Source organism: Gracilinanus agilis, chromosome 2 (assembly GCF_016433145.1).
Source record: "Gracilinanus agilis isolate LMUSP501 chromosome 2, AgileGrace, whole genome shotgun sequence".
In the NCBI taxonomy this organism is placed as follows: domain Eukaryota; kingdom Metazoa; phylum Chordata; class Mammalia; order Didelphimorphia; family Didelphidae; genus Gracilinanus; species Gracilinanus agilis.
The window spans coordinates 165638316-165656219 of record NC_058131.1 but is presented as its reverse complement, the minus strand read 5'-3'; the positions used below and the strand labels follow the sequence as shown (position 1 = coordinate 165656219).

Below are 17904 nucleotides of genomic sequence, written 5' to 3'. Positions count from 1 at the left end.
AGAAATATTGTAATCTCTTTTGCCAAGCAGAAACATGTCAGCCAAAGATATTTTAGAATAAAAACTCATTTGCAAACATTACAGAGGAAGATATCAGAAGATTTCTAGCAAACTTCAAAATATAGTAAAAAAAAAAAGCATTAAAGGAGAAAATGATTTGCAGAAGGCTTGGCATGAGACCCAATTAAGGGGAATCATCTCAAGAGCATTTATAGATGAAAGAAAACCACAAATAAATATGAAAAACAGCAACAACTCTACTAGTAATTCTATAGTGATGCAAACTCATCACTACTGATAGTGGAATTATAGCATTTGGACTCTGATATCTCAGTACACTAAGTGTTACATGAGGAAAGAGAAATGACATGTAAATTTGAAATAGTGGCTGGGATCTGTCAAATAGGTAAAGAAAAGTCTTTTTGGAGATCATGCATGTTTTAAAGAACTCATTTTCAAGGAATCTTAGATCACAAGACTTGTTAGTACTACAAAAAACTACTAGGAAGACATGTCATATGCTTACTTCCTTGTCTCTATAAAATCTTTATGAAAACAGTCTATACAGTCACCCAGGATTCAGAATGGAAATTGTAACAAGACCAGATGGTCCATTCCTAGCACAAAATATAGGCAATGAGCTTATCTTCTTTAATCTTGTTTTCATGATACTATGATTATTTGAAAGATCTATGATTTCCTCAGAAAGGGATGTCTTTCTGTTAACCAAATGGTGACCTCTTCATACTTTTGTCAGCTTGTGCAGCTTCTGCACACACTTTATCACTGATTTTCCACAGAAAGTCTATCCAGTGTTCTGTAGGCCGTTTGCTTAAAAAAAATTTTTTTTTTGGGCAGCTGGGTAGCTCAGTGGAGTGAGAGTCAGGCCTAGAGACGGGAGGTCCTAGGTTCAAACCCGGCCTCAGCCACTTCCCAGCTGTGTGACCCTGGGCAAGTCACTTGACCCCCATTGCCCACCCTTACCACTATTCCACCTATGAGACAATACACCGAAGTTAAGGGTTTAAAAAAAAATTTTTTTTTGAGGGTCCTTCATGTCCTCTATCTGCTGCCTCTCATCCTTGGTACATGACTAGCCAACATCCTTTTCTAATTTTGCATAAGCTTACTGAAGTTTTTTTTCTCCAATTTGCACAGTATATGTAAATTACCATAATTATTCTTCCTGTGCTTAATGTTATTCTCTCTACATACATACATATATGTATACATGTGTGTGTATATATATATGTGTTTATATAATATAAAATATAATACAGAATTTCTTTAAATCACATGTTACCTTCTTTTCCTGAAACCAAGATAAAAACTCAAAGACTTAACCCTAAGGACCAACAGCTCTATAAATTGTAACAGAATTAAAGTAAGGGTGTCAAGGTGGCAAAAAAAAAAAAAGCAGCAAATATTGTGAAATGTGAACTATTATGAATTAAAATGAAAACTACTGCCAAGATACTTAACTCAAAGCCTTCTCAGCCCCTGCTTATTTAAAATGCTTCCACTGGTGAAGGCAGCTGGGTAGTTCAATGGATTGAGAGCCAGATTTAGAGACGGGAGGTCCTAGGTTCAAATCTGGCCTCAGACATTTCCCAGCTGTGTGATCCTGGGCAAGTCACTTGACCTCCATTAATAAAATAAAATGCTTCCACTGGTAATTCAAAAGAGGTGAGGTCAGAGAGGTGTTTTTTTTTTTTAAACTTTACCTTCCGTCTTAGAATCAATACTATATATTGGTTCCAAGGCAGAAGAGTGGTAAAGACTTGGGGGTCAAGTGACTTGCCCAGGGTCACACAGCTGGGAAGTGTCTGAGGCCACATTTGAACCCAGGACCTCCCATCTCTAGGCTTGGCTCTCAATCTGCTGATCTACCCAGCTGCCCCCATCAGAGAGGTTTTTAATGCTTTAGCGTTCACCTCGCAAAAAAAGTTTGGAAACAAATGGTATTGGATAAAATTCAATACAACAAGGATCAACTGAGGCATGGAGGCTGGACACAAGAACTCAAGTATACGGGGAATAGTAAGCACACCGATTTGGCTAAAGCTAGGGTTGGGAAGGTGAAATCGGCAATTTGGGAAGATAGACTAGAGCCTGGTTGTGATGGAAGAGGAGAAGGTCCAGAAAACAGCCCTGAGGTATGCCTATGCAAGCAGGAGCAGAATGTGGATGATGGTCCATGAAAGGAGCTGAGAAGGAATGGTCATACAGATAGAAAGAGAGCAGGGAAAACTCAATGCCATGAAAACTCAGAGAGAAGAGAGTAGTAAAGAGCATCAAAGGCAGCAGAGACACCAAGAAGGATGATGGCTAAGCAGAAGCCATTGGATCTGGCGATGTGAATGCTGTTGGTCACCCTAGAAAGGTGGGATCAGAGCGCAGAATGCAAGTGAATGGAAGTCAGAAAGGGATGATATTGCATGTAGGTAGCTTTTGCTAGAGATCTGGCAAATAAAAAGGAATGGTAAGTTTAGGATAGCTTAAGGGGATGGCAGGTTCAAGTGAGGCATTTTTTTCCAAGGATGGGGGAGATTTGGACAAACAGGGAAGGAAGCAGGACATAGAAATGGGAAGAGATAATTGAAGGGCATAGGAAGAAGAGTAAAAGACACTGAAAACTGTTAAAAGATACTATAAACTTAAGTATTATTATAAGCTGAATGTAAAAAATTAGGCAACTATATGGATTTGATTTGGACTTGGAGTTATAAATAGTTCAAATCAAAGTATGTGACCTTTTCCATTCTTTTGGAACTATCTTGAAAAATAATTCCTGAGCAGCTTAAAAATTATGTTACTTCTAGCACGCAAGTTTTTGGTATATATTTAGTTAGGTTCAACTACTCTTTTCAATGTCAACTCCTTAAATGCTCCTATTACTTTTCCACATAATATATCAGCTACATACTGGTATAGACAAAGGTGACAGAATCCATATGTGGCAGTTCCATTATTGCTAGTGATGAAAAAGATTGCTATAAAAACGGAAGATGATATTTTTCATTTCATTCCTATTTATCTTCTTTACAGATTCACCTGCAAATAGTAATTCTACTATCATAAAACCCTTTAAGTACAAAAGCAGAGCATTGCTACTACAAAAACATTACTACTCAGTTTCAGAGTAACGATATATGTTTTTACTGTCCAAATCCTAGAAGCCTGGCCTCCTTATTTTTTAAATGTGAAGAAGCCCACTCTCAGCGATAGGAAACGCCTTGCCTGAGGGGTACAAGTAGGATCCAGACATATATTTTCTGATTCCAAGTTATAAGATCACAGATTCAGAAATGGAAGGGACCCCTAAGGTCATCTAGCCCAGTCTCTGTATTTATTATACCATACCACTCTCTCATTACTGATAGACAAACCCTAAAAAAAAAAAAATCAAAGTTGTTAAAAAATACTATAATCTTTTCCAACTGAACTTTAATGTCCAAGTAATTCTTACCTGGTGCCCCTGTGTACATGATGGAAAAGACATTAATTGCTATGGTAGCAGCATAGAACAGTGGAAGTGCACGGAGACCATTGGGGACTGGGTCCTCCTGTGTAATAATGAGACACGGTGGAATGTCAAAATTCATCAGTTTCTATAAACAACATAGTCAAACTGAAACAAAAGAAAAGGCTGTAAGACATTCCCCCTAGTTCCAGATGAAGTGGGAAGCCTGTCCACTTCTCTGCTTGGAGAGGGAGAGAGGGGAAGCATGTGGTGTATTGACACTGTAGAACCAATGCGGGACCATTTTCCCCTAAACAAATGGTTATTCAAAGGCCCTGATATTTTGTGCCAGCAGATGGGTCAAAGCAGTAGCTCTTGCATGAAAACTGTAGATAGGAAAGAACTATTTGATGTAGATCCATTCTAGGCCAGATGACAGTTCCTAATCTGTAGCACCTACTATTTTGGCTAATTCCATTTTGTTGTGTTTACTGGCTATTTCTGAAAAATAAATTTAAGGCTATATTCTCCTAAAAAAGACAACAAACACTTCCCCAAAACATGTAGGGCAATTTTGCTTCTGGAAATAACCTTGATTATTCTTCTGAGACTAAGTACCTTTTAACTCCTCTTAAAAATCAATCCCAGAAGACTATATAAACTTCCTGGAGATTTTTTCATTTTGTATTTACATCCTCTGCACCTAGAACAATGTCTTGAACCCAAAAGGTGATTAATAAATGCTTTTTGGTTTGGATTAGATTAAGAGCTAAATTCCTTATAAAACATTCCTGTTTATTAATTACATCCAGTATGAAAACATCCAACTCATTTGTACTATAAAAACAATAACAATTTTCAACACTAAATGTTGAATGGTAGTTTATTCACTAAAAAAACCCCTGAACTATGTTGTTTCCTAATAAAACTTTTCAAAGAGTGAGATCCTGAACTGTAGTTCTTTGTTTATCTGTTTTATCTGATCACTTCTAATCTTTCTCAAAAGTTTTACAATCTAATCTTGAGTGGCAACTATTGCATTAAAATTGTCCATAACATAGAAACTCTAAAATGGATAGCTAGATAGGAAACTAAGGAAGACAATGCCCTTCTCCAGGAAGCACAGAGCTCAGAGAAACCATGGTGTTCAGCATATGCTATGCCTAGTTTTAAAGGCATCAGGAAGATCCTTTATCAGGAAAATGAAAGGATATACCAGAGTCTATATTATTGGTCTGAGCAGATTTTTATTTAAATTTCAAGATTTTCACTTTCAGTTTGGATGCTCTTTTTCAGTAGATGCCCCCTTCACCTTAGGATCTGAGATGAAGAGCAGGAAAGAACCTTGAGGTCCAACCCCCTCATTTTCCCAAGAGGAAATGGAGGCCAAGAGAGGTTAAATGACATGGCCTGCTGGAACAGTGCCAGAATTTAAACCCAGGTCTTCTACCTCCAAATCTAGCCCTCTTTTTGCTCAGCCGTTTTGGCCCCCCTCCCCATCATTGTTTTTCTTAAGGCTGCTTAATCGTAAGCAATGTGTTTTGGATTTAATGTGTTTAAACCCCAAAACCTGGGTTTAAAGGAAACTCCAGGAGTGTTGCAATGTTCAAATCCATTACAAATTTTAATTTCAAGAAACCACTCTTCCGTTTGGGGGGCTTTGTACTACTCTAAAGATACTGACTAATCCCTAAATAACAAGACACAGAAATTATTCTTGTTGACTTCAGGGAAAACAAGGGGGCGGGTTAAGGAAGTTGGGGGTGCGGAGTGGGGGAGAGATGTCCCTGAATCATTAATTTCCTTCACACCCTTCTTGTTCTTTAAAACAAAGTAGGGTTCTCCCTCCCAGAGGGTTGTGTCACAGAATATGAAAATCATTCTACTTCCATTCCCCCCCCCCCCCCCCCACTGTGACTTGCACTGAAAGACTGTCAAAAGAATCAGACTGTAGATTGAGGATATCAACCCTGCTTACCTTTTTTAGGATGAAAATTCTGATCAGCACAAACAGCACGCCAGACATGAAACCAGACAACAGTGGAGATATAAACCAAGAAGCAACTGAATAATTAAAAAAAAAACAAAAAAAAAAAAACAAACACAACATCTAATAAATGTTAATATTCTACAAAATTATGGATGAGTTTGTATAATATAATGATAACTGACACATTGCACATAAAAGGATTCCTTGAATTATTTTACAATTCTATCAAAACAGAGTTTTAAAGGATGTGTTTTAGTTAAGAAAAGACATGTAACTTTTCCTAATTAATGATAAAAAGAAAATATTCCTTTTATCTTTCCTCACTTCTTTTTGAAAACAAAAAATTTTCCTGCATACATTTAGTTTTGCAAATAGTTAAAAAATTATGGGCCCATGAAATCTTTGACCCTAAAATTTACAAAGGTCATGCCTTAATCAGTGGCCACACATCAAGGTTATAAGCTAAACTTTAAATATAAAGCCTCAGAATCAGTTTGTCACATGCACACAACTAACATATATACACAAGAATACAAAGATCCTGGGTACACAGTCATATTATTTCTTTCTCTGAGCTTCTTGTCTCAGGAAGCTGATTTTAGAATATTCACTAGATTTCCTTTCTCTTAAGATTCTACTCTGTCTCTATTCCATTTATGGAGACAAAGTACAATGTAATAACTACAACAATTCCTAGGTGAACAACCAATTAAAATAACAGGTCACTGTAGACTGTTCCCAAATGGTTATTCAGCCTTTTGACATTCATGAGGTAATACAAATATTTTTCTTATTCTCAGGGAAGACTCAACTTCAAGTTCACTCCATGGACACCCTGAAAATTTGGGTCACTGCTTGTGAGACCAGATATTCAGCTTGTTCAAGACCTTTTCAGGTTACTCTGGTTTTGATCAAAAATGACCAACTAATAGAGATCATAAGAGTAGGAGGGAAGAAAGGAAAGAGACTAGAATCAAGCTGTATCTTTATAGAATCTCTGGGAATGATCTGGGGCTGGTGTGTATTTTACAAGGGATGGGGGAGAGAGGTAGAGTATTTATGGAGTTGCATTGATTTACCTGATTTGGGATACCAAAAATATCTAGTGGAATGCCAGGACTTCCTAGCATTTCCAGCCACATTCCTACCGCCTTGTTCCTCCTTATGGCCATGGTTTTGGATGAAAGGTATGATGGCAGTGAGGGTGCCGACATGAGGAAAAACAGTGTGTTTCCCTTGGGTGAAGTCCAGGCCATTCAGATAACAAATTGAGCAGATGATCTTAGGAATTCTATGAATTCAATATCATTTAACTCAGTCTGAGATTTCCCCCATTGCCACAAGTTCTGTTTCCTATTAATTTATTATATTTTTCCTTAGTAAGGGTCTAGTAACTGATCTGGGTCATTTTGGTCATCCTCTATCCTATCTATCTAGTCCTTCCTTGGAATAATACATAGGCATTGTTTTTTCAAGTCTGAATGATTAATAAATATTTGAAAGGAAAGACTATTAAAAAAAACAACAACTTTCAACATGACATTTCACAATCTCCAATCAATAGTTATATTTCAAACACAAGACACCAATTTAAGGGAAAAAATACCATACATACATGCCTCCTAACTAATCAAAATATGACAAAAATATGTTCAGAGTTCAGAAAAGGGGGAGGTATAGTATGCAAAACTTTTTCTTATCCATAAAAATTTTTTCCACCTATCCCTATATATGAAAAGAAATGACAATTACCAATCTTGACAAGCTCCATCCACTGTACACCTTTTGTACCAATTGCAACAAGTGAAAATCCTATGGTAGAACCCACAATGCAATGAGTTCCTGAGATTGGAAGTCTCAAGAATGATGCTATCAGCTGCCAAACAGCAGAACCTATAAGTGGAAAGATGGGGGGGGGGAGGGAAATCAAATTAGGAGAGAATCTGGTAAAGGTTTAACAATAACTCCTTGGATTAATTTTTCCATGGGGTGTTTTTTCCACACAGTAAAAATTTAAATCCAAATAAAAAAAGACAAAAACATTGTATTGTGTCTAGTCAGAAAATATGTGTAGAATCATCAGGCTTTGATGATTCTCTACTTCAAAGAAAACACTCCTGATATCAATCCCTAACTTATCCAAATCTGATTGTTGCTGGTGATGATGAACATGTTCTCTTATGAAGTTTGGTCAAAAACAAGAAAGGGATTAAAGACTCTAACAAGAAAGGTAACATCTACTGTATCAGATTTTGGGATACTTTGTTCATGTATTAATGGGCACACGATAGAATTGGCTCCTAGATCAACAGTTATATCACCTTGAACAAATCACCTGACCTGTTGGGGTCTCATTTTCCCCATCTCTAAAATAAGGGGGTGGAACTATATCATGCCTACATGTCTTTTCTCTTCTCGCTTCCATGATCCTACATTGCTCTGCTGGTTCAGACAATAACAAAACATAGCAATATACTTTTTGGTCATTAGTTCTCAAAATGGGGGAGAAAGTTGTTGATATTCCCGACATTTTGGCACCAACTTGAGAGTATTCACTTTTGGTGGCTCTCTCTTATTCTTTTTATTGTTCACGAATTAAAATAATCCTAGGGTTTAGCACACTGTCATTTCACCTTTATGTCATTGTCTTTTTCTAGGCTCTAGTTCTCTTCAGATTACATTTTCATAAGCAGATCAAATTTTGCAGTGAGTATTAAAAGCCTCAGTTGGGAGAGATTGCTTTCAGAAACAGTTGTTGAAATACTCATACTAAGCTGTAAGGGAATAAAGGTTTTGGCTGATAAGCAGGGTAGGTTATTAATCCCAAATGTTAATTCTGGAGAAAAGTCTAGTTGCTCGGCAGTGGCAGCGGTACTTTTAGGCAGACCTCTGGCATTTTATTCAAACAAATCTCATGAGTCACAGAAAAACAAATGTCTGTATGGTCCCAGCAATTCTAGCTACCAATTTGTGAAGCAATAGAGACAGCTGCTTTCATCGCTGAGTGTTGTGCATGCTGACCTTTGAGTCAATGAAAGCTAGGGAATGATTGTGTACATGCACAAAAAACGTGTGGAGGGAGAAGGCCAGTGGCCACTGGTGTGTGTCTGTTAGCTGCTGGACTAAGAATGAGCTCCATGAAAGCACCCAGGCTTGCACACAGGGGGCCCGAGACTTCCAAATCAGGCAGTGGTTCACTAGGAAAAATTTAAGATTGAAGAAAGCATTTCATGATATGAAATCATAGCTTTTTATAAATGAAAATTTCAATTTACAGTAAAAATTTTTTTTAAATATTCTAATGAGGTAACAGAACATTAAAAACTCACCCAATTGAATTCAGACCTTGTAGTTTTCCTTCATGAAAGTTGCTACTGCTTTCTCTGGCTGACCATATAATAATGTCCTGGAGCAGGAAAGCTTATGGGGAAAGGCAGGGAATACAGGGACTTGACTGGAGGAGGAAGGAAGGGAGGGAGGATAGAAGGGAATGATGAGGCATCTGAAAGGACAGGAAGAACAAGAGAGGAAACTTGGGAGAAAAAAAAAATGAAAGACCCTGGATTAACACTGGGATTTGATCAAGGACAATGGAGAAGAACTTCTGGGGGTGGTGGGAGGGGGAGATGAATTGGGCTTCAGACTGAGGAAAAAAATCATGAGAAATGAAAAGAAGTTTTTAACACAGGATGGAGGGGTCTTACCCAAACAAATGGATGAAATGACAGTTAGATTGAGGGTATAAGATAAAAGAACAGGAGGATGGAAGAAAAGACAGAAATCCTGGAACAGAAAGGTTTCTGGGAAGAAAAAAAGGAATGATAGAAGCGAGGTCCAACACGGGCATGGAAGAAGTGAGAGAGCAGTCGCTACAAAGAAGGGACAGGCATTTTCAGAGTTGACGGGCACGGCATGGTCGCTGGGAGGAGGAAAGTGGGGGTGGGGTGGGCAATGCGGGGCAGTGGTTTCTTCATGCAGCTGCAGAGGCTGACATGAGAAGATGCTCTGCATCCTCCAGGGGCTGGGGTACCCAGGAGGCCTCTGCAAACACCGGCGGTCTTGAATGAGGCAGCTAGTGTAAGGAGTCAAAGCATAGGAGCAAGGCAATGAGCAAGCCAAGTGGGAGGGTCGGAGTAGGGGTGGGATGGGGGCTGTGCTGGAGTGAAAGGAAAGTAAAACCAGAGCCCAAAACCCACTTCAGGGAATTCAGCTCTTACTCACAACTCATCCTGCCCAAGGGAATCAACCTGACTCCAGCACAGCATCATGAGGATGCATGGAGGCACAGAGCTTGCAGAGAGAGTTTCTAAAGTAAAAGAGCCAAGAAGGAAAAAAAAAAAAAAAGAAAGAAAAGGAAAGAAAAGAAAAGAAGGAACCAAAGGGGAGAAAGGGAAAAGAAGAAATGGATGTTGAATTTAGAAGACTACGACTGGGGAGGAATCCAGGCACCTGGGCCTCTTTGGTTTTGGCCAAGGCAGGAATAACCACAAAACCAAAGACATCTTAAGTTCTTAGAGTTCCCAGGTCCAAAGGATTCCAATTATTTTAGTGGATAAAAATCCCATTAAATTTTATACCTTTTTCTGAAGGAGCAAGAAGGACTTGATGTTTGTCTAAGGGTAAACCATGAAGAGCGAAGCCAAAGCAAAGAAGGCCAATGGGTATCATCAAGAAAAAAAAAATAAAGTCCCAAGTGATGTGGTCAGTTTGGATGGTGGCTGAAGTGACCAGCGCACCCTCATTTTCCTGGTACAGAGCCAGTGACTGGGAGATGACCCTCTGGATAAGCCCTCAAATATGAACAGTTAACAGCGATTTCAATGTGGAAGCCACGCTTCTTCTGGCACTGCTTACAGTTGTGCTTTTTGGAAAACCTTTTCTGTCAACTAAAAGGGGCTCTGGGTGGGGAAAATCAGTATTTGCCATGCCTTTTCCCTCTCTCCTACCCTACACCTACACTCTCCTATTCTGCCTAAATCAATCTGATGGGAAATTTTACTTATAGCTAGCCTTTAATAAGTATGACTATTTTATCACTGCTAATAAGACAAAAGTGAATTCTACAAACTCTCATTTCCCTAAAAGGAACTTCCAAGCATGTTCAACAAATTGTGATCAGAGACTTCAATGAAGGGAAAGCCAAAATTCCACAAGTATTAGAATTATAATGATCCCTAGTCTCACGTTTAGGTAGAAAAGCAGACACTTTCTACAGTGGAGGCTAGAATTAGTGACTAATTGTTCATTAGATGTCTCAAGCAAATCCTTTCAAAATAGCCTTGCTGAAATAGGCCACCCTGAATCAGTCATGACAGTCCTTTGGCTACCTGTATTTAGGCAAAGTGGTAAGAGAAACAACTGTAGGACTAGCAGATTCTCACCCTACCCCACTGATGCATTTGTGACTCCCCTACAGTTCCAGAAGTGCTATTTACCCTCCTCACTAAAGGGGTCCAAGCTAGTAGGGTTTCTGGCTGGATCTCTCCTCCCTCCTACCCTGCCTGACAGATGACCTGTTGCTGCCACCTCTACCTGGGGAAAGGCAAAAGAAGCGTGTCAGCTACATTCACCATATTTCTGTCTCATAATTTTATTTTTGAGTAGCATAAATAACTGAATTAGGGATTTTTAAGGGGGTCCATGAATTTGGATGGGGGGAAAATGACCTCTTTATTTCAATGTAATTTGTTTAACTGTTAAATGGATAACTGTTTCACTATCATTGGTTTCCTTTGTAATGCTGTGTATTTTATTTTATGCGTTCATAAACATTATTCTGAGAGTAAGAGACTGCCAAGGAGTCCATGACCCAAAAAACGATTAAAAAGCTCTGAGCTAGATCTCTAAAGTGCCTTCTGGCTCTAACAGACTGAATCTTAAGATCAGTGCAGTATCCTCAAATCCAGATTTCTGCCCAAGGGCTGTGGTTACATTTTAGGGGTTGGAAAAATGCACTCTGAGACTAGCATTTCAGGTCATTAGCATATTCCATTTAGCTCTGAACACATTTCCCTTTATTTGAGACAAGTTTGAAACTACCAAGAAATGCTTATTACTGTGAATAGGTGAGAAAAACACCTCCTAGCCAGAAACCAAACCATAGAGACCTCCCCTAGGGAGAGAGTTGACAGTCAAAACAAGAGCCAGCAAGGGATTAAGATGACTATGGAAAGCCAGAATTGAGTTAAAACATATGCAACTAATTAAAGCATTGTATTACTGCTCCAAAATTAATTTGGAACATAAAAATCCAATTGTTCAAAACTGTTCCTGTTTTTCAAAAGCCACTCAATTATTGAACAAATTTTAAAATATGTTAATATATGTTAAGTAACTCTTGAAAATGGGCAATTACAGAGAAATTTTACTTCTTAGTGATCTAATGTGTGGTAATCATTAAAAATCCATAAAGTCATGCCATTACTGTAGGGTTTTCATGATTATGAAAAACACTGAAAACTTATTTTCACCAGTGTTTGCTGACAACTTGATGAAATGAATGTCTGCTTGAAAGAAAAGGACTACCAAAAACTCCCTCTAGAAAATATAAACCTAGGAAGAAAAATAATCAGTTTTTTTGTATGTCAGGCCCCTCCCCCACTTTTTTTGTAAAAAACCAAATCAAAATCACTTTCATAGATATATAACAAAAGAGAGCTACATGGAATCAGGCCAGTGGATAATTTTCCCATCAGCTATAAGAATACATCCACTTACCAACCATGGCGCTAACTTCCCCAGCCATCAGCGTCTCCACTGTCTCATTGTATAGGTTCACGTCAATGATACCTTTTCGAATAGTCTCTCCCACTTTCGCTCCTAACAATACTGAGCCCGTGGTTTCAAATATTGATGCCAAAATGCAAGCTTGCTTCAGGGTCACCACGCCAGAGCCCACAGCTGTGCCAAAGGAATTGGCCACATCATTTGCACCAACGGAAAATGCCAGGATAAAGGCTATGATAAAGCCCAGAATGACCATCCACAAGTAATCATCCATAGCCATTTTTGCAAGTGGACTGCAGGAGTTTTCCTTTTGTAGAAATACTTAAATAAAAACTACACTTGAGGTTTTGTAAAAACCTTGTAAGGTAGAGTTCTTGTAAACAGAGATTTTGCTCTGGAAAGTGCTGGAGAGTGTAAGAGCCTGAGCAAACTGCTAACTGCTGGTTCTCAAACTATTGTCTGTACAGTTTGTTTGGTTGTGTTCAGTCAGCAGTAAAACACATTCCATATTTTTCTCTGAGACTGGAAATGCTGTGATATCCCCTCCTGTAACAGAAAGAGAAGCAAAGAAATCAATTACTCTAAGCAACCTGTAACAATCTGTTCTTTCAGAAATAAATGTTTTAAGCCTACTAATGGGATCTAACTTGGCATGTGACACTTTGAACCACAGAGCAATTCAAGTAAGATTATAATTAGGTCAATGCAAAAAGAAACACTAGCTTCTGTGGCAGCTAGGTGTCTCAATGGATAGAGTGCCCGGGCTAGAGACAGTAGGTTCTGGGTTCAAATCTTGTCTCTGATACTTCCTAGTTATATGACTCTGGGTAAGTTATTGAATGCCCACTGCCCTTACCACTTTTTTGCCTAGGAACCAATACTTAGTGTCAATTCTAAGATAAAGGACATGGGTTAAAAAAAAACCCAACACATTAGCTTCTAATGGGATTATTAATATCTACTTTGTATATTATTACCACATTTTGATATGAGAAGCTTTAATATTAATTTCACAATTATAAAAAATAAATATAACACCATTGTTCTAAGAAATGAATAACTATCCCCCCACCCAAAAGGCAAAAAGATAGATAAATTAGAACTTCAACAAAAGTATAATTTTCTAGAATCAGAATTCTCAACTGTTGTTCTAGAGCAGAGGCTGGCAAACCATGGCAGGGAGGGTTAAACACGGACCTCTATCTACAAGTTAAGAATGTCTCTTTATATTTTAACATACAATAAAACTTTATTTTAAAATGTAGAAACCATTCTTAGGTTTCTTACAAAAACAAATAGTAGGTATGCTAACATCTGTTCAGGAGCATCATTAATAATTACCCATTAATGCAAATAGTTACATGAGATGTGACTGTGCTATCAGTTTCATTACATTTTAATTCTTCCTTGTAGATCAAGCTACACACACACACATACACACACACATATTTGCTATGCAGTGGGGAGATGAAAAGAATATGCCTTAAAATAAAATAAATGACAATGTAAATAGATAGGAATTTATTTATTCATATATCTTTTATTTACTCATCTATCTATTCATTTACTTATTTCTTATTTATTTTATTGTCACGACATGACAAGAACCAGATTTACTGTTTGGATAATGTTGTAGTGGGTTATAAAGAAGAGTGTTTGGGAAAATGGTCAAAGGTTACGAACAGGCATTTTCAGAAGAAATCAAAGCTATCATCACATGAAAAATCCTCTACATCACTATAGATTAGAGAAATGCAAATTAAATAAACTCTAAGGTGCCACTTCACACCTATCAGATTGGCTAACATTACAGAAAAGGAAAACAACAAATACTGTAAAAATTAGAACATGAATGCACTCTTGGTGGAGTTGTAAATTGATTCAACCATTCTAGAGAGCAATTTAGAAGTATGTCCAAAGAGCAATAAAACTGCATACTTTTTGACAAAGTCATACCACTACTACGTCTGTATCCCAATGAAATTAAAGGGAAAAAAAGGACTTACAGGTACAAAAATATTGAAAGCAGTTCTTTGTATGATGGCAAAGAATTGGAAATTGAGGGATTATCCATCAACAGGGGAAGGCAAACAAGTTGTGGCATATAATTGTGATGGGATATTATTGTGCTACCAGAAATGATGAGCAGAATGGTTTCAGAAAAATCTGGGAAGACTTATAGGAACTGATAAAAAGTGAAGGGAGTAGGGCCAGATCTTTATATTAACAGCTATATTGTATGATGACCAACTGTGAATGACTTCACTATTCTCAGTAATACAATGATCTGAGACAATCCTGAAGGACTCATAATGAAAAATACTATCTGCCTTCAGAGAAAGAACTGATGGAGTATGAAAGCAGAAGCTTATTTCCAAAACTTCATTTATTTTTCTTAGTTTTTTTCTTTTTTTTGGTCTGTTCTTTTTTGCAACAGGCTAATATGGAAATATGTTTTGCATGAATGCACCTGGATAATCTATATCAAAGTGTTTGCTTTTGCAAGTAGGGGTAAGAGGAGGAAGAGAGAGGAAACTTGGAACTCCAAAATGATAAAAATGAATGTTAAAATTGTTTTTACATGTATCTGAGAAAAAAACAAAACATTCTTTAAAAGAAAAAAAAAAGAGTACTGTATTCTACAGCACTGTACTTGGAGGGAGAAGACCTAGATTTGAGTCCCAGCCTGCCATGGGCTAGCTGTGCAATATGAAAGCACTTTGTAAATTCTGAAATTGTAAACAAATGTACATTTTTATAATCTGGTTATTCTCTGTATTGTATTTAGCAAAGAGTCATGTATACAGTATTATGTAATGATGATGATGATAGCTAGTGTTGCAAGGTCTGCAAAAAGCTGTACAAATATTATTTCATTTCATTTTCATTTTTTTTAAACCCTTACCTTCTGTTTTAGAATCAATACTGTGTACTGGTTCCAAGACAAAAGAGTGGTAAGGGCTAGGCAATGGGGGTCAAGTGACTTGCCCAGTGTCACACAGCTGGGAAGTGTCTGAAGCCAGATCTGAACCTAGGACCTCCTGTCTCTAGTCCAGGCTCTCAATCCACTGAGCTACCCAGCTGCCACCTAAACTCAAATTTTAAACCTATCCTGGTTAAATTCATTTTAATGGAGTTAGCTCAACATTCCTGCCTATTGAGATGTTTTGGGATATAATTTAGTAATCCAATATTTTATTTAAATCTTCCCAGCTTTGTGTCACTTGAAAATCTCACAAACATGGCACAGGTACCCTTTATTCAAGGCATGGGTAAAATGGTAAATACAATGAAATTAGGGATGGTGCCTTATTTACTCTCAATATCTCATATGGGGCCCAGTCAGGGCTCTGAACAAGATAAATATCTAGTCAACAAACATTAAGCACCTGACTTGCTGAAGGCCCCCAGCTCACTGGGCAGACCCTACAGGGTGAATGAAAGGATGATGTGGATGACATTGACACAGGGAGGACAGGTGCAGAGGAGTTAGGGTCTTAATCCCTGGAGAACCAAGGGATTATTTAATGGAGGCTTAGTGTATTTCTCCTTCAGAAAGTACTGGGCGGTAAAAATGGCTGCATCCCAGTTTGCTCCACTCCTTTTCCTTTCTCCAGAATACCTGCAGCAGCCCGGGGCTCTGGAATTGTCCCCGACTCAGCGTCCCCTTCTGCCTCCCACCCCCAACACTCACAAATGCAGGCACCCCAAGGCGGCCAGAAAGATTCAGTAAGAACTCAGATTCCTAGGAAGTGCCGTCTTTCAAGAACGGATACACTTGCTCCACAGGATGGCGTGGGATTGCCAACCTCTGCTGCTTGGGGGTGATTCTTCCAGGCTGCTCAGGGTTTTTCACCCTGGCCTATCGAGTTCCTCATCATTGAGGGCTGTGTGGAAAGGGTGCCAGACTTACTTTTCAAGGGTCTAGAGTTGAATTTCTATTGTTCTCATTTTTAGGTAGAAGTAAAAAAACAAAACAAAACAAAAAAAAACAAAAAAACCAGCATTTCATTTTATCTTCCCTGTCATGTATAACACAGTCTGCTTTCTCCCGGGCTATGGATGGGTGAGCTGGAATATCATGCTTTCAGACAAGAAGACTTCTTCCTTGCTTTCCTTGCCTGATCTTATCTTAAAAAACAACATGGAAGATCCCTTCTTGGCAACAGTAGCCAATTAATACAGAAGGTATTGTTTAATTTACTTTACTTTAAGATGCGGGATACTGCACCTCCAGAGAAAGAACTGTTGGAGTCGGATACAGATCAAAGTACGCTATCTTTTCCATCAGTTTATTATAGGGTTTGGGCTTTGGATGAGTGAGCTCTTACAACAATGACCAATATGGAAGTGTGTTCTGCATGATAATACATGTATGGCCCAGATCTAATTATTAGTTTATCATCTCCGAGTTGGGGGTGGGGGTGGGGGAGAAAAACAAGGGAGGGAGATGGTTTGAATCTCATAATTTTGGGAAAATGTATATTGAAAATTATTATTACATGTAATTGGGAAAATAAAATAGCTTTGATTTTTAAAAAATCCTTAGAAAATGAAAAGAAAATTTCCAGATATTGGTTTGAATATATTGTTTGAATTAACCACACACTTCATTATCTCACTAAAAAAGTCAATTTCAAAGTACCTGAAAAATAGAGACAGCCCTGAAATCTGCCTTAAACACCTCCAATCAGCACATATACATGTGGGTAAGTAAACGGTTTTGTTTTAGTCCACAAGCAATGCTAGAGATGCCAGGTCTACAGAGAAAGCCACAATCATGGAGAGGGGCAGAGTGGAAAAACTAAAAAATAGGCCAGAAGGTGAAGCAATAGAGCCAAGAGTGAAATATGGTTAAAGAAGTTACAGGGGGCAGGTCTTGATAGGAAAATTCCACCTCTGATACTCAGTTTCTTCACCTATAAAATGGGAATAATGATATCTATAGTACCCACCTCCAAGGAAATAATATGTAAAAAGTCCTTTGCAAATCTGAAAGCATTATATAAATGTCAGTTATTAGTATTACTATTGGGAGGACAAAATCAAAAGTGAGGCTGAAGCTCTGAACAGTATAGAGGCAAGACACCCACAAAAGATATCCAAAGGATGAAATGCAAAGGAACTTTTATTGATTTCATTCATTTATTCCCCAAAAAGTTGGAAAAGAAGTGCCAAAAGCAGTTTTCTAAGTACCTGCTTGGTATTATACATGGTATACTTTCTAATGTTCTTTCTACCTCCACAAGAGAAAAAGTATTGAATGTTTCAAAAGTGATGTTTTTCAACCTGGGGGTTTTTCAGAGGGGAAATGTCTCATACCCCTAAATCTACTTAATTCTCTTCAGCTGTTTCCTCTCCTCTAGATCACATGTTCCTTGTTACTCCCAGAGCTGTAGGTCATGTTTAGCTTGTAAGATGAACTGTGAGGTTTATTTTTGGTTGGGTACTAATATAGAAATTAAGGGACAGCCCCACTTCTTTGCAGAGGTAGAGGTATGGAGCATTGCATTTATCAAATTTTTTTCGAACTATTGATCAGTTTTACTAAAAATGCTTCTTTTCTTCTTTTTAAATTCTTTGTTATATAACTCTTTGGGAGTGGGAAGAGGAGAAAAATACGGGTGATATAAAAGCAAAACAGCAATCTATTTTTAAAAAGGAATTGGAAGAAGGAAACATTTGAGTAATAAAAGGTCATCCTATAGCAGAGAGAGAGAGAGAG

At 38.0% G+C, this 17904-nt stretch overlaps 1 protein-coding gene across 2 annotated transcripts in view; it reads right to left on the bottom strand.

Moving 5' to 3' along the window:
* The window catches only part of SLC20A2 (solute carrier family 20 member 2), a 45641-nt gene extending 33037 nt beyond the window's left edge, over positions 1 to 12604 (bottom strand). For both annotated transcript variants that reach the window (XM_044663538.1, XM_044663539.1), the window contains exons 1-4: positions 12171 to 12604; positions 7206 to 7346; positions 5442 to 5527; positions 3470 to 3566 (exon numbers count right to left, since the gene is read on the bottom strand). In XM_044663538.1, coding sequence (XP_044519473.1) covers positions 3470 to 3566; positions 5442 to 5527; positions 7206 to 7346; positions 12171 to 12459 — 613 coding nt within the window. In that variant the 5' untranslated portion in view covers positions 12460 to 12604. The remainder of the gene's footprint in view (positions 1 to 3469; positions 3567 to 5441; positions 5528 to 7205; positions 7347 to 12170) is intronic.
* Between the last annotated feature and the right edge of the window lie 5300 nt (positions 12605 to 17904).